At 36.0% G+C, this 23280-nt stretch overlaps 1 protein-coding gene across 1 annotated transcript in view; it reads right to left on the bottom strand.

The window, feature by feature from the left end:
• NGR-A29 (neuropeptide receptor A29) overlaps window positions 1–23280 on the bottom strand; it is a 99554-nt gene that overhangs the window by 47383 nt on the left and 28891 nt on the right. Inside the window, exons 4-5 of the mRNA XM_073082251.1 lie at window positions 5334–5538; window positions 3446–3593 (exon numbers count right to left, since the gene is read on the bottom strand). Of these exons, the coding sequence (XP_072938352.1) occupies window positions 3446–3593; window positions 5334–5538 (353 nt within the window). The remainder of the gene's footprint in view (window positions 1–3445; window positions 3594–5333; window positions 5539–23280) is intronic.

The following is a 23280-nucleotide window of genomic DNA, read 5'->3' as shown; positions in this document are numbered from 1 at the left end:
TGTCAGTTGTTTTTTATGGAACATTTCTATTTCAAAGTTTCATGCTTTTTTGGGATACGTTTTTACGTGGGGAAATTTATTTTCAAAGTATAATGATAATACTTTTTGTATTTCAGAGGATCATGTTCAATAATTAAGCTTTTTGCTGGAATCATAATGTCGTTTAGATTGGTCAGTGGATTGGTTGACACAAAACTCCTCATTGATGAGTTGACTAATTTCTTCTTTCTTCATCAACACTACTACAGGACTGTATCAACTCGATTGGAAATATATGGGAAATACGTAAACAAATACAAAAACAGTCATTTTCGTAAAAACGTAAAAAGTCATACTAAGGGTAGATACTGTAATAAACTCCATATAGAACTATGGTTCTACCTGAAGCCTATTAAAGGTGCATTACCACTTCCCAGAAATATAGTAATTTCTTTCTAAAGTCGCTTCATATGTAAATTAGCTGGTATTACATGTGACTTGTTTTATAAATATAGAGGTAGCAGACGAGCATGCAGTTCATCTGAAGTTAAATAGCTTCATCGACCATCGAACCAACCCCAGACAAGGCAAGATTCACAACTAACCTCGGCCACAGATGCGCCGCTACTCCTGAGGACTAAGCTGGAAAGCCTCGGAACAGTATGAGTCCCTTACTACATCCTTGAAACCAGAACACAGCACAGTTATTTCCCTATAACTCAAATGTACTGAAACATATGCCATCTTGTAGAATGATGTTTAGGATTCCGTACTCAAAGGGTAAAACGAAACCGCTGTCTGTTCGTGAGTCACGGGGCTTTATCTTAAGCCGTAATAGATAGACACTTGATTTTTTTACAGACGGTGCATAATGATGGTCGCTATAACAACAAATACTAAAAATTAATAAAATAAATATAGTTAAAAAAAACATGCTTTTATGATAAAATCAACTAAAAAGTAGAAAATAATTTTCAATGTAGGAATCAATTAAGGAACAGTAAATAGTATAATTGTGAAAATATTTAGTTGATTTTATTATAAAAGCGGTATTTTTAGTTTTTTGAACTATATTTATTAAATCTGATCTTATTTCGTGAAACGTTCAAACGTAGCAGCATTTCTAGAAAATACAATATTACTTCTAGTGGACGTTTACATTCGATCGGATTTCAATATCGTTTGAAGTTGGTTGATGAAACGCTACCAGCTACCGACTTCTATTGACAGAGCAATCGAACCAGTGACCATAGAATAATAAATATACTGTGTACAGCCAGCTCCAAAAGTAGATGAAAATATCAAGGTTCCAAAAATACGTATTCACTCAAGCCTTCATTAGTAACTGAACACAACTAGCACCATAATTAGATGAACACAATAAAGTTTCTAAAGTAGATTAATACTACAGTGAACAATGACATATCATGAAAGTAGCTGATCAATGACATATCATATTAGGGACCTTATACGGTGTCCAAATACTTTTGACGCGTTAGCGTTCATCTAATTTTGACACTTTATGATGTTCATTTAATTATGATGTTAGGGGTGTTTAGCTTGTCCCTGTAGTTCCGGGACTAGGATAGGGCTACGGTAGCCCCTGCCTGTCGTAAGATGCGACGAAATGGGGGCTTCCGGGGTTGGTGGTGGTTAGAGTGGGAGCTCGAACCGCCCGGACAGCGACCCCGGGAAGGACGGCGGTATGTGTGGTCGCATACCGTCGTAATCACCAGATGTTGTGGGAGGAGCGAACACTTCCCCAGGGCAGAGCCCGATCGGGGCATCGCGCTTGGAAGACTCCGGTTGTGTTCCGTCGGCGAACCCAGAGTTCTCCAACAAGCGTTGAGGAAGGCCACCGAGGGTTTTAGTGCGGTAAAAATACCACATAACCCGGCGTCGCTTCCACGTGGTTAGGGTACCTTTTGAAGGTTTCCCCTCGAAAAAAAGGGGTGTTCAGCTGTTTATGGACGCTTGGGTGTATAGTTATTTTTGAAACCTTAGTTTGTTCATCTACTTTTGAAGCTGACTGTACATGACGAACAATTTCGATTTGTCGTTAACTACAAATTGTTATCATTGGGACTTACTAAGAAATACGTTTAGTTATTTTCGGATATTCTGACTGGGATAATGAAAACTATTCGATTTGATTTGGAATATTTTACAGATCGCTGATTTTAGATTTTATCAGTAATATTTAATAACTCAAGTAACTTATTCCCAAAGTATAATGATCAATTAATTTATATGATAGATAAACGTGTAAATCACATTGAAAATGTGAAAATATGCACTTTAATAATTTATCCTTTATTTTTGCTACAATTGTTCTGAGTACTGATGAGTCGCAGTTTGATAAACACAGAAAGGATGTGAGAATAAATACCTACATAAAACATAGAACTTCCTCCTTTTTGAAGTTGGTTAAAAAGTATACGTTGGGGGACCCTCGTCAAGAAACTTCCTTAATTATTAATGTTGCAACGGAAAAACCATAGAAAATTTAAAAACAAATAAGTTTTAATAATTCAGTAATTAAGGTTATACTCGTACAAGCAGCCGCGCATGATGCTCATGCTCGAATTTTGCTACACTCTACATACATACATATAACAGGAAAAGAGATAGGGAATTTTATTGTAACCACAAGAAAATAATCATTTAGGTTATTTATTGAAAAGGTTCCTGCATGACTTGTTTACCATCAAAATCTAGAATAGATCTATGGACAGTTATTAAACTTTCGTAGAGTCCGCGCCAAACTGCTAGTCCGCTCCGAATATAGAAACGAGTGGCGTCGCAATAGCAAATTGTAGATATTAGCGGGACGAGGACAGCGCGGGACCCCTCGCGACCGTCCACTGCCTGTTCTTACCCACGAGTAAATAGCTGTTAGTGTATACTTACGTTGCAACGGAGTATATGCTTGTAGTTGTGTTCACCGCATTGGCTCTCTGACTGACACCTGCGCGCATTAACTTCAGAGCGGACTTGAAGTTTGGCGCGGACTATACTGTACTTTATTGTATCGTATCATATCCCATCACATCATCTTATATTTATATGTCGTGGATATCGATATCGTTGTTTGATAAGATTGCTAATTTTATTATTTGTACCTCAGGTAGATGCCATGACGTCACTTTTATTTAAAAAAGGAGCGCCATGCGGACAGTCGTATTCGAGAACGAGGGTAGTTTACCGTGAGACACGGACCCGGTCACATCTCCAATGCGAAACTGTCGGTTTACCTAACTAACGCATTTGATCGCTATTGTTATTTAGCTATATTCTTGACCGACTGACTATGATAACTTATTTTATTATTACTGAATTACTGACTGACGTTTCCCTTTGATGTCTGTATTTTCCCCGATATATGTATTTTTTTATTAATATGGCAACACAACGTTTGCCGGGTCAGCTAGTATTGTATCGTATCACGCAAATGGTGGTTACTCACCACATAGCCATGGTAGCGTACGGTAGCCAGCAGAGCGCGAACACGCATACGATGGTAACGGTCATGCGCAGTGTGCGGCGACGGGCACGCTCCAACACCCGCCGGTCCGACCTGCGCAGGCGCATCTCGTTGTGGTGCACGCATTTCTCTGTCAGAACAATTAATTATGGTTGATGTATAGTCTGATTCATAATTAGGTGTCCAAAATGTAAACAAACAAATGTCACTGTCAAAATTAACAAGAAATAAAAACTTTAACAAACTCAACAAGAAACGAAAACTTTACAATTATTCCCAATTTAACAAACGCGCTATAAAAACGATAATACATTCGAGTTTGATTACAATCACGAAAATTAATAACATCAGCTACGAAACTTAAAAATGACGGCACAAGAAATGTTTTGGGTTCCATTTGTGTTACCACTATCACATTTTAATTTTCTACCATAAACCTTGTTTTTTATTATTATTACTGTATGGAACGAAATTGAGTTAATATAAATATTAGAAAATGTGAATTGATCTTAATTTATTTAGATTATTATTTTATTTTTGTTGTATTAATTTAATATTGTCAAAAATAAGAAACTACCATTTGAAACGTATTTTCTTGATAGGTCAACACCTTTGTTTACATTTTGAACACCTAATTATGAATCAGACTATAGTGTATTAGTAAGTACGCTCATAATTAGACACTAAACATAGATACGAGTACTGGTTTGGCGTGCGGTAGTGGTGCGCATCTGGCGACATCGAGTTAGCTGTCAGTTGATCTGGTACGTCACTCTTAGTGTGGACGGCGTGCGGGTAGGACGGTAGTGAACCGATTTGCATTATATTTCAACTAACCGAACCAGTACAGTTGATAATTATGCTTCTGTAGGACTTTGTAATCATTTATCATGATCAAGCCATCAATGTCACACTGCTGGGCACAGGTTTCGTCTCAGAATGAGAAGGCCATAGTCCACCGCGCTGGCCAAGTGCGAATTGGTAGACTTCACATCTTCACCTTGAAAAACATTCTCAGGTATGCAGGTTCCCTTACGATGTTTTCCTTCACCGTTAAGCAAGTGATAATTAATTTCTATTACGCACATATATTTGAAAAAATAGAGGTCTGGGATTTGCACCTCGGACCCCTTGATCAAGAGGCCAAGTGTCTTAACCACTATTAATGAATACACCCAATTAAGTTAAATATTTGTTTACGCATATTTTTATGCATAAGAATATTTGTTTTATAAACGTTTTATTATTGACTTATTCGGTTATATACATTATCGCTTAAATAATTGCTTAAAAGCTGGAGTGTCAAAAATTAAAAATCCATTCACATGATGCAATTTTTAAGCGCAATTATTGACTTTTGTTTTAAAGAGAATCAAGTTGTACATAAGAATTTCATACATTTTGAATAGAACAATTGCCCAGTAGACCAAGAAAGTGACGTTTTGTTTCAAAAATGCTACAAAAAAAAACTTTAATAGGTATTATTTTATACAACAGGCAAAAATCTTGCAATATGTAGTTTATTATAATCCAAGAGTAACAGACGAGCATGCAGCCAACCATGGAAAGTAGATATTGACGCCAATGGACGTTTATAACCAACTAGATAAGAATATTTTTGTACCTGCGGGCGGCTACAGATCCGGCGCCACTCTTGAAGATTAAGCTGGAATGTGTTGGAAAGGTATGTCTTCCTTATTTATTTTTATTTCTCTATATTTAAACACCTTAAGGTTACAAGGGTTACAAAGAGTAAACTTAATATCTAATGGTTTTAAGTTTCAGTCAACCCTGGGTGATAGCGATAACTGGTGGCATATACAGTAAGAATAAAATAACCTTAAATGAGCACTATTAAGTATTAACTTACCATCCAGCTCGTGGCTGCTGCGGCGGATCTCGCAAAAGATGCACACGTAGCAGACAGTGATGACCAGTAAGGGCACGAAGTACATAGCACACAAACAGAACACGTTGTAGGCGACCTCAAGCCTCGCGCTCGGGAACGCGTCGAAAGCCACGCACTGTTCGAAGCCGGCGACGTAAGGGTGACGCATCACGCGGAACACGGCACTCTGTTGACAACGAATTTTCAATTAGAACAATTTTCAAAATTGTCATTTTAATAATAATGTCATATTTCAAAACAGGTGCAATTTTCAAAACAAACGCATTAAAAATATGTGCGTTTTTGAAATTAGTTTTTTTTTTTTTTATTTTAATAATCTCATTCTTATTAGTGGTCGAAGCATTTTAAAGAAAAACACCTGTTTTAAACTCTGCTATTCTTAAAACAATAATTATAATAGAATTACATTTCAAATACTTACAAAACATTTTTCATACTTATTGCAATTTTGAAATCAGATATACAGTTATCATAGATTAGTAAAGATTAATCACTCCTAACAAGAAAATGTACCCAGTTTTGAGAATTGAAATAGTTGCGTAAAAAAGTTTTGCCACGTCTCCGTGCTAAAATGTCCCTTAAATATTTGAAATAATTATTTATTTATTATGTAAATTACGCAGTATTAGTTATTTGTTCGTAATTTTTCTCTAAAAATGTTTTTATTTGTCAAGAATTCAAAAAAAATAACTTACTAATAAGCCGTTTGTGGCTTCATTCAATTTCAAGGCGGCGAAGTATCTTTACTAATCTATGACAGTTCCAATAAAAAATTCAAATTTTAACACAACTGCAAGTAAAAATAATATCAATTCGGAAAGTAACCGAAACTATTGAAACAAATGCTATTTTTTATTTTCGTAACAGTCATATTCCAAATAACTGTAGTTTAAAAAGTACTTTCACAATATAAGGGGGCTAGCCACGTTGACATTCTTCAATCGCTTGCGCTTGTTGGGAGTTAGTGATATACCCAGGGGCACCAGCTATCATGCGAAGCATTTTCGATTAGAAGCGTTTTTTTTATAATATAGGAGTAGCAGACGAGCATGCAGTCCGCCTGATGGTAAGTGGCTACTGCCGCCCATGGACATCTGTGATAAACCCCAGATAGGATTAGATATTCCTACCTGAGGTCGGCCACAGATGCGCCGCTACCCCTGAGGACTAAGTTGCAACTCCTCGGAAAAGTATGTCTTCCTTACCACACCCTTCAAACCAGAACACAGCAGTGCTTAACACTGCTGTTATAAGGCAGAAATAGGTGTGGCGGTGGTGCCGCCGGAGTCGAACCACAAAGGGTTCTACCACCTTCACCTACAATACATATGTTATATTTTTTATGTATATTATGATGTTATATTGTAATATTACTATTAAATAATTAATCATTATCATGTAAGTATTTTGGCTGGTGTAGAAACCTGACGATATTGTATTTAAGGGCTAATTGATATTAAATGTGATCGCTAAACCATAGACTTATCGTATATGTAGAATGACATTTGCGAACCAATAGAATAGAAAACGAATAGAATGCAAAGTTTGTAACATGACTAGCCCCCCAGTTATTTACGTAACTCAGATGCTTATTTGTACGGAAGTAAGACATAAAACTCCGTTTACAAATGATTGTTCTTCTAACTCTATTTGTCTCTTTGCGACGCCCTATTATTTTTAAAAGTTTGAATCACGATACTTAAGCTACGGTATCATTATATAACTTTACTGAGCACTAAATAACTTATATGGGCTACTAAGTCAACTAAATGACTTGCATAGATACTGATAAGGATACGATATCAAATAGAATATCGATACTGTATTTGTTCTGCATATGCCCTATCGAAAAATGTATTGTACTCTTAAAACTAGAATTAGAAGGTGGTAGAACCCTTTGTGGTTCGACTCCGGTGGCACCACCGCCATACCTATTTCTACCTTTTTTTTTTTTTTTCTCTCGAGGGGGAAACCTTCAAAAGGTACCCGACGACGTGGGAGCAACGCCGGGTTATGTGGGATTTTTACCGCACTAAAACCCCCCCGGTGGCCGTCCTCAACGCTTGTTGGAGAACTCCGGGATCTCCAACGGAACACAACCGGAGCCCTCCAAGCGCGATGCCCAACGGGCTCTACCCTGGGGGAGCAGTTTTCGCTCCTCCCACACCATGTATGTTTACGACGGTATGCGACCACACATACCGCCGTCCTTCCCGGGGTCACTTGCTGGGCGGTTCGAGCTCCCACTCTTGCCGTCCGCAACCCCGGAAGCCCCCTTTTAGTCGCCTCCTACGACAGGCAGGGGATACCGTAGCCCTATTCTAGTCCCGGAACTACAGGGACAATACCTATTTCTACCTAATAACAGCAGTGTTAGACGCTGCTGTGTTCCGGTTTGAAGGGTGTGGTAAGGGAGATAGACTTTTCCGAGGCGTTCCAGCTAAGTCCTCAGGGGTAGCGGCGCATCTGTGGCCGACCTCAGGTAGGAATATCTAATCCTATCTGGGGTTGATTACAGATGTCCATGGGCGGCAGTAGCCACTTACCATCAGGTGGACTGCATGCTCGTCTGCTACTCTCATATTATAAAAAAAAAAAAAAACTTTTGAAAGTGGTAGAAGCCTTTGTGGTTCGACTCCGGCGGCAACACCGCTACACCTTTTCTGCCTATTAAGTAGCGTTAAGCGCTGATGTGTAGTGGTTTGAATGGTGTGGTAAGTTCTCAGGGGTAGCGGCGCATCTGTGGCTGACATCTTAATCCTATCTGAGGTTGATTACAGAAGTCTATGGGCGGCAGCCACTTAACTTTAGGTAAACTGCATGCTCGTCTACTACTAACATAGTATATAAGAAAAACTACAAAAAAAAGTATCGATACTTGTTGTTAGAGCCCAATGCCCACACATATAAATGAAATATGTAGATTGTGATGAAAAAATACCGTCAGCGTTTACTAGGACTACTTACTTTTAGAATAATGCCGATTCTAAATATGCCCCGAATACAGTGATGTCAACTTCAGTTTTCCCCTAAATTTCGTGACGACCTTGTTTTCGCTTTTAAATTTCAGGGACTATTTGTGTTTCTGCCTTCAGGGCCCGTTTCGCTGCCCAATTCAGAATACGGCCCGCTATTATTCGAGTAGCTATACTGTGTTCAAAACTAAATAACGAAACTTGCCAGCTAGGTTTTAATTAAGTACGTCATTTCTATAATTTATTCGAAACAATACTTGACGAAGAAGTACTCGTTGATTACAAGTATCGAATACAAAGTATTGAGTATAAAAGTATCGGTATCGAAGTACTTGATACCATAAGGTATCCAATCTACAGTATATAGATTTTTTTTCGTGCCTTTCTTACCTACGGTATAATTTGTATTAATGTTTAACAGTAAATTGTTAATAAAAATGTTGTAATAATGGGTTACTTAGGAGTGTAATTTCTAAAAATAATTAAATGAAATTCTTGTAAAAATACATTATGTTAAAGTATCGAAGTATGCGTATTGCAGTACTCAATACTACAAAGTATCCATACTACAAAGCATATCGATATTTGGCTGTGCCTTGATTTAGCTATAGCTATATTTGGCATATGTCTAACAGTATATCGTCATTCAGATTTGATGTACTAATGGGTTCCGTAGGAGCTTCATGTATAACTATTGTGCTGAAGTATTCCTTTGTGTATTTGAATTCTGAAATCTTGATAATATCAAGCGACAGGACCTAATACAACTTTAATTGCATTGAATGTTGCATAGTGTTCCTATTAGTGCTACCATCTCAATAATTAAAGAGGACTTTGTTGACTGTTCGTAATAATAACGCTTTGTTCCTTTAAGCTGATATTAGTTCTGTGCAGTGTAGTGTCAGGCCTTTGAACTGTGACTGAAAACATAGTGTGGAAGCCTGAGAATTATTTTTTAAAAAAATCCTAAAGATGTGTAAACTCTATCAATCCAAGTATTAAAAATGACGGTATTAGGGTAGCCACGAATATAAACAAACACTTAGGTACCCAGAACAGGCGCATTAATTTGAAATTTAGACAGCCTGGGAATCGAACGTGAAACTGCAAAAATACGGACATTTATTACTCCAATAAAATAAATGTTGAAAGGATGAGCTTTTCGTCGTTTATATATTCACTCTAGAGTTTATCATGTTTTTAGGGTTCCTTACCCAAAGGGTAAAACGGAACCCTATTACTAAGACTTCGCTGTCTGTCCGTCTGTCACAGGGCTATATCTCCGGAACCGTATTAAATAGGTACATGAAATTGTTACAGAGGATGCATAACGGTGGTCGCTATAACAACAAATACTAAAAATAAAATAAAGTTGAATATTAATGGGGGTCTCCATACAACAAACCGGTATTTTTCGGCATTTTTCGATCTAACTATTAAACCGTGAAATTTTTACTAATCTCTAACTGGTATTATAATAAATACAAATAAGAACCATAAAACATATTTTAATATAGTTATTTTCATTTGATTATACGTTGTTTAAACAATGATACGTAACACGTATTATTCATCATCACCACAACGCCGTCTATTGTTGTGTCATATATCTAAGTATTGTTGAAAATAATAATAAAATTAATAAAAATAAGTAAAAGATAATGAACATTTGGTGGTACGGAAGCCTCCAAGTGCGAGTTCGACTCGTACTTGGCGAATTATTATTTTTTTTTTTTGATGTGAAACATCTATAGCCGCACGTAAAACCGATTTCTGGCGTGGCGTCACCACCGCGCGTCGCCACGCTATACGATGGTATATATATACAGTCTATATGCAGTAGTGTGTATGGTGTGGCGACGCGTCGCCATGCGCAATCGACTGTGCGATAATTAAGTAGTCACGATTTGAAATAAATTCGTAAATTTTTGTATTTAATGAAAATAAATGTTTATTCAATAAATAGTCATCGTTATCTGGAAAAAAATCGTAATATTTTATTTTATCATTATGACATATTTAGTTCCTATCACAATATGTTCTTTTCTGCATATAACTTTTACAAAATAATGTCGATGTTTCACATCTGCCAGGCGTCCCGTGACGGCTCACATTTTTTTTTTTTTTTTTATAATATAGGAGTAGCAGACGAGCATGCACTCCACCTGACGGTAAGTGGCTACTGCCGCCTGCCTGAGGTTGGCACAGAGATGGCCGCTACCCCTGAGGACTAAGCTGGAACGCCTCGGAAAAGTCTGTCTCCCTTACCACACCCTTGAAAACGGAACACAGCAGCGCTTAACACTGTTGTTATTAGGTAGAAATAGGTGTGGCGGTGGTGCCGCCGGAGTCGAACCGCAAGGGTTCTACCACCTTCAGAATATATTCACTTGAAATTACTTTTTATGTATCTCTTTGATCATCAACAATCAGAATATATAATTATAAATATATAGATTTATAAAGGTAAATATCTTGATGAGCCGTTAAATAAGTAAATAATAAATACTATTTTTTTGAACAAAAAGTTCGATTCTGAAAATATATCACATTTTCTTACAATGTGTTACATGAGCTATAGTTAATTTAGGAACAGCTTTTATTTTTATTAAGGCTCAATGAGTAGCTGATCTCTAAATAATTAGGTAATTGGATAACATAAAAATGAAATATTCTTTACCTTGGTGATAGCAAAATTAGATAAAGCGAGTGTCGAAATCTCTCTCAGTTTTATTGTCTCAAATTGACCTCAAGCCAGTCTCGTCTTACTAACCTCAGGGTACATTTGATTGGGTATTTTTGGACGTACTCATAATTATATCATTTTCTTAGTATTTCACCAATGTAGGTCGTCGTCAAGTCATTATTGTAGGGCTCGGGTTTCCTCTCAGTTGTAGGCCATGGTCCAACGCCAAGTGCGAATTGGTAGACTTCATACAACATTGAAAATTTTCTTTTAAAGAACTTTCAGGCACGTAAGTTTCCTCAAGATGTTTTCCGTCACTGTTTAAGCAAGTGATCACTATTATTTTCTTATATTAAATTTTAATTTATTCATGATATGAAAGTACTCGTAATTCTTCCGGAAACTATTTTTTATTATATACCATATATCTCCCTTACGACATTGGATTTGAACCACGGAGGGTTCTATCACCTCTCAAATCTTATAAATGGTCCTGTAATATAATTTTTCGAACAAAGAGTTATTAGAAGATATTTGAAGTTCAGTGAGCTAACACTAAAACTTTAAATAACTATAGGGCTTATATAAATAATAGTCTTTAGATTGTAAAGCTCACTAAAATTTAATTAAATTTTACAGAAACCTAACTTTTTGTTGCTGATAATAAGTAGCAATGAAAAGGGAATGAAACAGGGGACAAAGTTGAGATAATAGTGACAAGATTTGACAACGTAAACGTTTTTGCTATAAAATCGTGCAGCTCTAAATATTACGACGGAAAATCTAGACCCTAATTAAGGCTTACAAAAAACGTAATAAGTTTAATTAGTTTTGAACAAGACGTCATTAGCTTTGACATTATACATGATGACCATTTTTATATTATTTTCAAATAGGACTCATTTTCTTTATTACCTATTTTGGATAGAAAGTCGATTATGTATGAAACATTTTATTTCAGTTGCGTTGATATGCGCTGGCCGGGCTAAAAGTAAAAACGTCGATCTTTATAAGGATTTAGTCAAAAGTAGTATTTATTATAAGAATTCTGAAATACCTAAAATAAAGTACTTTAAGAAAAAATTATTTAGTATAGTCACGCCCATAAACAAAACGAATCAAACGCCACCTAACATGTTGAAATCCCCGAAGCGGTTTGGGCTATATGGTATGCAAAGACTGAGAGACATACGTACATATATCGCTTCATATTCGCACACTCTCGAAACATATTGCGCTTCGCAGTACGGTTACGATAGGAAGAGTGAATAAATTGTCTCGGAAATGTGTACCTCTGCAATTTGTCGGGGAATAAAAAGTCCTCCTATATTTACAATTTTGTGACGAACCTCCGCTATTTTCATTTTTCCTGACACGGGACTTTTCACGTCCGTGTATTGTGCTTTGGGATTGGGACAGAGTAGCTGAAAACAGGATAGTCCTGTTTAAAAGGGAACGTATGGTCACGTTAAGTACCAATAAAAAAGCGAAGTAAAAAAATAGAAAATACTAAATAAATATAAATTATTCCTTGAGTTATCGTGGTGACAGTATATCGTATTTTGTTTTTGATTTTCTGTGGAATAAAGTGAAGTGAGGCGCGCAGCTCTATTCCTATTAATAGATAACTCATTTTGAGTCCCCGAGGCTGGAACGTGGGTGTAATCATTTTGAATCCTGTGTGTGTGTTAACTTCAATGTAAAACGTTTCAATTTTTCTGCGAAATAAGGATCGCTTGTTGAAAGATTTTCTTTTGTCTATGTTTAAGAGAAAGGGGTCTGGGCATACCCTTCCCTTTATATTTGACTATGATAACATCGTATCTGTGACTGATTTCAGGTAGAAAACATAATACCTTTTTAGCCGACTTAAAAAGGAAGTTATGTATTCGACCGCTATGTATGTTTATACACTTGTATGTCCGCCATTTTCTCATAACCTACTGATCAAATTTGGATGGAGTTTAGGTTATTACGTAATTATACATTTGAGACACATTTTTTAACTAAGCGATATAGTCCGCATAAAACTGCTAGTCCGCTCTGAATATAGAAATGAATCGCGTCGCCATAGCTAATTGTATGACTACACCTACTCGCAACAACTTCAAAGCGGACTAGCAGTTTGGCGCATACTATACAAAAATAATTATAAAATCAAATAATGAATTTATATGTCTTTTAAATACAAAAATCTTAATTTATTTATATACAATACTTATGGATTTTATATTCTTAACACAATAAAAAATAAGTTTACAAATAGCGGAGAATAGGGGGTCGGGAAAGGCTTTTACACTAAGGGTGTCGAGACTTATGTTCACATAATAAAAGGGTCGTAACATGAAAATGATTGAAAAACACTGAATTAAGGGATTGCCTTTTACATGCGTTTAAGCTCGTCTGAGCATTTGATGTGGGGATGACACACAATAATGGATGGCCTAGCAGTGGCGTAACTATACCGTTCGAGGCCCGTGGCAAATTCATCGGATGGGCCCCTCCCCCCAATTTAAAAAAAATGAACCAACAATAATAATATTTTTTTATTTTATAATACTTATTTATACACTTTTACTTGTAAGAGTACAATAATAAATCACTACGTTAAGTAGGTACATACAAACTTTATAATTATACTTAGGTACTTGATTTTCTAATAATTCACTTTAAAATAAAAATACCTAATTATAACCCTGGGTGTTTCAAAAGTAACGTGAATAGGCATCTTCTGGGTAAGCTCGCTCCATCGTAGACCACATCATAGCTTAGACATGATTGTGGTCAAGAGCAAGCCCATTTCAAATAAAAAAAAAAAAAAAAAAAGTACAGTCAGCATCTTATTGATATGGGCACATAGAGTAGTCAAAATGATTTGAACAACAAAAAAAGCAATTTGATATACGCAGTCCGAATAATCATATTGTTAAAAGCACACAAGTTGTTCAAAATATAAAATGTTAATTATTAAAATTCCTTCCTTCGGACTTTCTGTTCAGCAAAAGTGGTAATGATATCATCAAAGTTCAAATTTCGGGCCATAGAATTTTCGATGGATAGAATAGCTAAGTTGCTTAACCTGTCTTGTCCCATAGAATTTCTTAAATAAGTTTTTATCAATTTCAGTTTTGAAAACGATCGCTCGGCACTAGCCGTAGTCACAGGAATGGTGAGAAATAATAGAAATGCAGTGCACACTTCAGGAAAGCTTGAAGATATAAAATGATTTTTTATTATTAATAAGTCAGCAAGTTCTCTTATAGAAGATGATGTTTCTATTTCGTGTCTAAAAGAGGATCGAAAACTGAGAATTTCCTTGCAAAACGAGATGGATATATCTTCTTTATATAGATGGACAAATGCTAAAGCCTTCTCCAACAAATCAGTATCGTTCAAATTTTGTAAAGTGGCAGGTTGCAAGACACTGAAATTGGAAACAATTTCATTCATTCCAAGGAAACGCGATCTCAGTTGATTAATGATTATGTCTAATACACGATAGAATACGTTCACTTTAAACAAGCTTTCAGGATCTTGGAGACGTTCATCCTCACAAATTTCATCAAAATGACGTTTCACTTTTCTCTGACGAGTTTTAGGAAATTCAGGGTTTATAGACCATTTCGTTGCAATACTATTTGCCTCCATTTTTAAATCTTCAAATTCATTTCGATACTTTTCAAGTTGTTCTAGACATACTTGTAAACGCTTTGAAGCATTTGAAAGATCGATGGCTTTAGACTGAAGTGCTTTAGAAGCCGCGTCTATAGTTTGCAAGACTTTGCAATGGAAAACTAACAACATAATAAAATTGTAGTTTTCTATCTTCTTCTTCAGCAAGATAGCTTCATTTCTCTCATCTGTTTTGGAATTTAATAAAATAGTTTTTGTAAGCGCTTTTTGAACATCAACAAACCGAACTTTTAAAGCAAACATGGCATCGAAGCGTCCTGCCCATCTAGTTGGATTCATTGTTTTTAATGTTACTGAATTTGATGATACCCGGGTCTCTCCTTTATTGTCAGATATAAAACTAGATAATATATTCCATCGTTTAATACTATGGCCAAAAAAATTATAAATTTGTTGCACAGTTTCGAATAATGTTTGTATTTCTATGACCTCTTTTACTGCATCATTTACCACCAAATTTAAATTATGAGCAGCACAATGGACATAAACTGCATTTGGCTCTACATCTCTTATGAGTTTTTGAACTCCGCCATAAGTGCCTTTCATGGTATTAGCTCCGTCGTATCCTTGTCCACGGCACTTATTGAGAGAAATACTTTTGTCATTTATGGATTTTATTATCTGCTTGGACATTGCTAAGGCAGTTTGATCCTTAACCTCATGAAATCCTAAAAATGACTCTTTAATTACAAGAGTCTTTGGAGTTCCATTTTCATCTTTCTCGATTATACAGTAACGGTAAAGTTCACACAATTGATCTGTTTTGGAAATATCTTGAGTAGTATCAAATAAAATGGAATAAAATGGTGCGGTTACTATTTCATTTACCAGAGCATTTTCCACTTTTTGAACCAGAACAGCAATGAGCTCATTTTGTATTTTTGGACTTAAGTATTTAATCTGGCCCTTAGGTTTGCTTAGCAACTCTTGTAAAATAGGATCGTATTTGGCTAATAACTCAACAATACTCAAAAAATTTCCTTTTGGACCTGAATCGTGGGCATATACCAGTTCTCTATGGCCACGAAAAGCTAAATTACAAGTTGAAAGTGTTAGAGTAACATCAAGGAGTCTAGTGAGTACCTGGCGCCAAAAATTTTTTTCTCTCTTGATAATGGACTCTTGCTCTTCATCTAGTGTTCCATGTAATTGCCACTGTCGATGTACAAAGCATGAATGCAAATGTTCTTTCGATGTCTCATGTCTTTCTATGGCTTCCACAATATGTTTCCAATCATCATAGCCTTCCATCCAAATATTTTGTATATTTTTAGATGCCCTACTTGTGAATAACCAACATGGTTCACAATATGCTTTTTGCAGCAATAGGGAATAGCACAGCCACGTACGTTCTAACTTTACGCCAGATTTAGAAATACTGTAATAATATCTATCCAAGAAAGATCTTTTGTTACTATCCCTTAAAAAGGAGCCTTTTGGTTTACAGGGTCCGTTTTCGATCACAAACCGTTTTACTTGATCATTGAGTTCTTTGAAGTTACCTTTATCAGTAACGTACGGTAAAGATTTTAATTTTTCTATATTTAAAAATGATTCGTTTGAAGATTTGCTCGTACCGGGTTGTGGTTGCTCTGAATCTAAATATTCACTGTTATCGGGCTCTGCGATATTACCACTTATGACGACATCATTTTCTGCCCTTCTGACGCACTGTTCATTTGATTGTTCTTCTATACTATCTTCATTCTTAAAGTACTGACTTATTTTAGGTAACTTTTTGTTTTGTTCTTCAGACTCCTTCTTTCGCTTTCGTTTTTCGCTTCCACTCTGATACTTTCTAAAACAACACCGTAAAAAGTTTGTAATAATACTATAGTTTTTATAAAATGAAAAATCTGATTGCTAAGAAATGCCAAAAAAGCGACCGTACAAATGTATGTAACGAGAGTCCACCAGTTTGTTCAATGCTTAATTCAAGCGTGCAATTTTATAATTATTGAAAGAACGATGAACATAGGTAAATAGTTTCGGTAGTTACGAAATATCAAAATAGTGATTTGTGCTTTTATAGGTAGATTAAAAATTAAAATGATTGTTATCTTATAAATTATTTTAAATATTAGAATAAAATTCTTACCGCGTAGACATAGTCAACCTATTTTCCCAATTGACTTATTAAATATATTCTCACTTGCAATAAACACCCAATTCTTACAATAATAAACAGCTAACTGCTTGAGAGCTTGCGTAATAATAGAATAGTGGACTCTTTCTTATATACAAACTTGATTCCCCGAGAGCGTCAAATTGTCGGGACGCGTAGGTAAGTATACTCAAAGCGCTGTTGACCGAAACTTACAGCGGGAATTCCCCGAACATCCGCAGTAATACCAACACGCGTGGCATCGGATACGTTCTAAAACTGGGTTACAACTTTTTTTTTACAAATCCTTTGAATTTTTAATACATTTTTGAACTTGCTTATGCAACTCAGTAGGTAAAAAAAAAATCAAAGACGAAACTTTTTTTACTAAACATGTATGATAAATAATAAATGCTGGGAGTTGGGGTTCTCCTCTGACCGGGGGCCCCTTCCAGCTGGGGGCCCGTGGCATTTTGCCGACTTGCCACCCTGTAGTTACGCCACTGTGGCCTAGCCAAACGAGAAATACACGATCAAATTTCGTCATGAATATGGCAGGGAATTATGGGGACGAAAATTATTTACCTTTTTATGTCTACTGTTATTCGAAGTATTATTGTACAAAACTGGAAACTATCAAATATTTATGCTTTTATCTTAAAGAAATGACAACTTTCAACCGGAACCACTACTGACGTCTATTTTAAAAGGTGGTACGGTGGTAGTTTTTTTTATAATATAAGAGTAGCAGACGAGCATGCAGTCCACCTGATGGTAAATGGCTACTGCCGCCCATGGACATCTGTTATCAACCCCAGTTAGGATTAGATATTCCTACATGAGGTCGGCTACAAATGCGCCGCTGCCTCTGAGGACTAAGCTGCAACGCCTCGGAAACGTATGTCTCCCTTACCACACCCTGCTGTGTTCTGGACACAGCAGCGCTTAATTACTGTTATGAGGCAGAAATAGCTGTAGCGGTGGTGCCGACGGAGTCGAACCACAAAGGGTTCTACCACAGTATATGAATTTTATAAAAGAAATTATAGATCACATTCACGAAATAATTTGTAATGAAATATAAATGGAAGAGTAAACGGCGGAGATTTATAATAGGAATCCTAAAAGGAATGTTGTACAAAGCTAATCCCTTTGCTTAACATGTTTTCAATTTACATAATATTATGATATCCACAAGTTTCTTTTACATGGTAAAATATTAACATATTTTGTATAATAAAAGGGTTCTTCCTATTGAGGCATGAACATATGTTGTTTCATATAGCACATATGTTACGTCGTATGTACAGTCAGCTTCAAAAGTAGATCAACAGATTAAGGTTTCTAAAATACCCCAAGCGTTCTTAAATAGCTGAACACCCAAGCATCATAATAAAAAATAAAAAAAACGCTTTCTGCACTCACGGTCCACTCTAGGATTCCCTGTGTAGTGGGTGCCATGGACACACACATAGACAAATACACAAACACCCAGACCCAGAAACAGAAATCTAAATTCATTATTTAGATGTCTGGCCGGGGATCGAACCCGGGACCCTGTGGGCGTCAGACCGGTATGGTGACCGCTCTGCCACGCGGGTCGTCGTAATTAGAACACTAACGGGTCAAAAGTAGCTGAACACCGTACTTCCCTTATGCAGCGATCATCTTAGTTCACAAGAGTGCTATCACATCTGCGTTTGGTTTCATTTGTTATCCGTGTTGTATAGAAGTACAGTCACGAGCATAAATATATGACTACGGGCAGATCAGCAAAAATATCTGACCCAAGAACGAGTTCAGTAATATTTGCCTGCAAGAACGCAGCAAAAATATCTGACATTAATAGGCAGCAAAAATATGTGATGATAAGGTTGATCAAATAATTGTGACATGTGACGTCAACTAAGGTGTATCTGACATAATTTATGCTCGTGACTGAACATGGGTGGCCACTCAATGAACTGCATGCGAGTTTGCTTCTTTAAAGTTATAAAAAAAAGTCTAGACGTTCGCAGCTAAATTACTCGTATAGGGCTAATGTTTATCTATGCGGCATAAATAGTGGTATATCTCTCATTATGAGTTAGGAAACAGGTCGGAGCCCGCTTATAAAGTTGACTGCGAACACAGCGCTTAATTTGCTCACGTTATAATAACTATGTCGACGTGATAAACCTGGTGTCATAGGTATTTGACACACTAATAGCGGTAAGCGATGAGTTAACTTTCAATAACATTTTTTGTGTGATTGAAGTACATGATCTGTCTACCTGATGATAAGTGGTGTCTGCCTCCCATAGAAATCTGTAACCAACTCCATATACAACATCTTGAAGGTAGAACCCTTTGTGATTCGACTCCGGCGGCACCACCGCCACACCTATTTCTGTCTTATAACAGCAGTGTTAGGCGCTGCTGTGTTCCGGTTTGAAGGGTGTGGTAAGGGAGACATACTTTTCCGAGGCGTTCCAGCTTAGTCCTCAGGGGTAGCGGCGCATCTGTGGCCAACCTCAGGAATATCTAATCCTATCTGGGGTTGATTACAGATGTCCATGGGTGGCAGTAGCCATTTACCATCAGGTGCATGCTCGTCTGCTACTCCTATATTATAAAAAAAATGTTGTTCTTGAAGTTCTTGTTACGCGTTGCTACTTCTGAGGACTAAATCGCCTCATATGTAATTTAGACGGCATCCATAACATTCCACTGAAATTCAGAACTCCGTCATGTTAGATATAGGTACCACTCCGGTCGCAATATATTTCTACCACCTTATAAAAAATAATCGTCAAACTAAAAAAATATGATCACAGGTGAGGTGAAAGAGAACAATATATTATCAGAGGTCCGTTAGGAAGGAGGTTATTACTCTTCATGACAAAATTACAATAATAAAGCTCACGTATTACTAAAACAAAATAAATATAGTTCAAAAAACTAAAAAACATGGTACTCCATTTATCAGGTTCGAAAAGCGCCCCACACTTTTTCCACAATTATACTATATTTACTGTTCCTTAATTGATTCTTAGATTGAAAATTATTTTCTACTTTTTAGTTGATTTTGTCATAAAAGCGTATTTTTTAGTTTTTTGAACTATATTTATTTTATGAATTTTTAGTATTTGTTGTTATAGCGACCACCATTATGCATTGTTTGTAAAAAAAAATCAAGTGTCTATCTATTACGGTTTAAGAGATAAAGCCCAGTGACACACGAACAGACAGCGGAGGGTTTCGTTTTACCCTTTCAGTACGGAATCCTAAAAATCATTATACAAGATGGCATTATAGATATGTTTCAGTACATTTGAGTTATAGGGAAATAACATTATTATTTTTCAAAACTAAAAATCAATCTAGTAACTTTGCGACGAACTTTCTCTAAGGTGCTTGAACAATCTCGCCTCGAAAATCGTTAATCCTGAGGATGTTGATAAGTACCCTTTGAGTACGGAATCCTAAAAATCATTCTACAAGAGGGTATTATAGATATGTTTCAGAACATTTGAGTTTTAGGGAAATAACATTATTATTTTCTAAACTAAAAATCACGTTATAACAGTTACGCCTTATTGATACTAAAAAAACAATAATTATTTGCAATCTAGTAACTTGCGATGAACTTTCTCTAAGGCGCATGAATAATCTCGCATCGAAAATCGTTAATCCTGAGGATGTTGATAAGGACAAAGGTACAAAATTATTAAAATCGTGTATTGCATCGGTTTTTGATAATTCTTCAAAATTTTAAATTAAACTGAACTTTCAAAGTGGATAGAAATCGGGTTAAAAGATTCCGTTACTTGTTACTTACATACATACCTACATACATAAACACATACAACCCAAGCTAATAAAAGCGTGTTAAAAATAAGAATAAGTTTAACGAAATTATGCTCTCAGTATTGAGGTTACAAGCCGGCTGCGAGCCGAATCTTGATTCACACATGCACGTACAAACTTACAAACACACTCGTACATTAGAATAGAATTAGAAAGAGTGGGCGAGAGATCTCTCTCGAAAGAAAGGCATGAAAGAGGCATAAAAACGCTTTTTCTTTACGTGATTGCCATTCAACGCCTACTGCAATCCCCATTAAATAACTTCGTTCCATTATAAAGACGAAACAACATTTGATTTGAAAAACAGACCTGTATTTGTACCCAATATAGGTCTGTGGATTTAAAGCAATCAAAGTTCTAACTCGCTTTCTAAATAAAAAAGAAGTTTGTCGGCACGTGAATTTTATACAGTGCTTTGATAGGGGACTCTCACACTTGTTGTTGATCTAGCTAAAGTTTGTTCGTGTTTGATTATAAGGACTCGTTCTCCCTTAACTATACCACTGCAGGGCAAAGGATTTTATGAGAATGAGAACAAATTAGAGTACTATACTGACCTAGTGATTATTATAGAAAGAGACGGAGAAAAAGAGAAGAAGGTATAAAGCTTATTCCTTACGTGACGATTCCTACCACCCAACTCCAACCACAATATTTATTTATTTTTGCATTAAATAAAAAAAATCTACATTACATTATAAAAAAAAACAATTTAAATCAATCAAAGTTCTAAATCAGTTTCTAGATACAATAGAAATTTCTCGGCTTCCATCTGAATAGCTGCACGTAAACTTTATGTAGAGCTTTTGATCGGCTAAAGTTTGTTCATGTTTGATTACAAGGACTTATAATTCGTCCTCGTCCCTTTATTGTCCCACTGCTGGGCACAGGTCTTCTCTTAAAATGAGAGTGAGTTTGGATTGTTAGACTTCACACACCTTTGCAATTATTTTAATGATTCTCACGTGTCATATAACAAGAAATATAAACTTTAAAACATATTTTTGCGAAGATTCTAATTAAAAGGGATTTGATGGCATAATCTAGAAAAATAAAATTTTCGATACATATCTGTAATTTATTTAACCGATACACAAATTATGAAAATAAATAAAAATATGGTACGTATGTCACGTATTACGCAAAATAATAAAATAAATTAGTATGTCTCCCTTACCACACCCTGCAAACCAGGACACATCAGCGCTTAACACTGCTGTTATTAGGTAGATATAGTTGTGGCGGTAGTGCCGCCGGAGTCGAACCACAAAGAGTTCTACCACTTTCAGTTGGTAAACACTGGACTAACAAGCTACCTTCAATTGGTAAACTCTAAACTAAGCTCTTAGGTCCGGATGCTTGGCAGTTGTTTAAACAGCTGTCAACTCGTTTGATCGACGTCTCTGGGGACCCGAGAGCTGGCATGCATTTTGCTCAAAGAATTGGTATAGCAATTCAGAGAGGAAATGCTGCCAGCGTCTTGGGAACCTTGCCCAAAGACAGTGATGGTGACAATTTTTTATGGTAGTGTTTTTGTTTTTATATTTTTGTTTTTCATTTTTGTATATATGTAAATTTTGTAAATAAGTTGTTTTATATTTACTTATAGTTTGTTTTATTATATTTAATCTTCTATAAATTTAATTATAATCGTAAATAAATAAATTAAGTAATTATAAGTAATTAAAATAACTATATTAAAATATGTTTTAGCTCTTACTAATTCTCTCCTAGCCTACGAATATTGTGTATAGCTACTACACCGCTACGCTACTAGAACAAGAGACTAAAGTCTGTGGCATCTTACGATGGGAAACGGTTCGCTTGGTACTGAGCACTTAATCTTGTGCTCAGTACCAAGCGAACCACAGTGTTGTGGTTTATTATATTTAGCTTTGGAAGCTGGTTGAATCAATATATAATAGTATGTGTACGATTGGGGAGATACGACCTCTATTTCTGGCTACTTCTAATGAAATGCAATTCTGATTTTCGGTAAACGCTTTTGAATGACTTACATTTGAGGACGGTCGTCTTGTATATAAGTAGTTGACTGGACTATCGCAAAGCAGGAGTAGCTCATCAGTGACTTCAGATAGAAGCCTTGTACTTAAAGGAGATGCTTAGAAATGTCCTCGGGCAGCGATGACACTTACCATTAGATAGATAGATAGATTATTTATTTCAAAAACATAAGCAACAACAACAAATTATAATAAACCACTCATAATAAACCATGAAATCCAAAACATACCTATAAAAACACAAACGAAACTTATGAACTAAATTTTCTTAAGAAATAAAGTTACATAAATATAAACACTAAAAATAAAAACTAAATACATAATCGAGTGCTACAGCTAAATTAATGAAAAAAGGGTTCCGGAGCTCAGAAAAAACCGAGATTGGATCACGGAAACTGATTAGCAAATCGGAACATATGCGAACGTAGCTCGGAAGGCTCTACATCATACGAACACGTGTCATGAGTCGTTTTCGATCTAACTAAACCGTACTAGGAAGACGGTTGAAATTTTTACTATCCATTTACTACTATAACTGGTATTATAATAAATAAGAAGGTAACAAATAAGAACCATA

Source organism: Epargyreus clarus, unplaced genomic scaffold (assembly GCF_041222505.1).
Source record: "Epargyreus clarus isolate Ecla_fem2 unplaced genomic scaffold, WU_Ecla_fem_2.2 ptg000017l, whole genome shotgun sequence".
In the NCBI taxonomy this organism is placed as follows: Eukaryota; Metazoa; Arthropoda; class Insecta; order Lepidoptera; family Hesperiidae; genus Epargyreus; species Epargyreus clarus.
The sequence above is the reverse complement of the archived record's forward strand: the minus strand, read 5'-3'. Positions and strand labels throughout refer to the sequence as shown.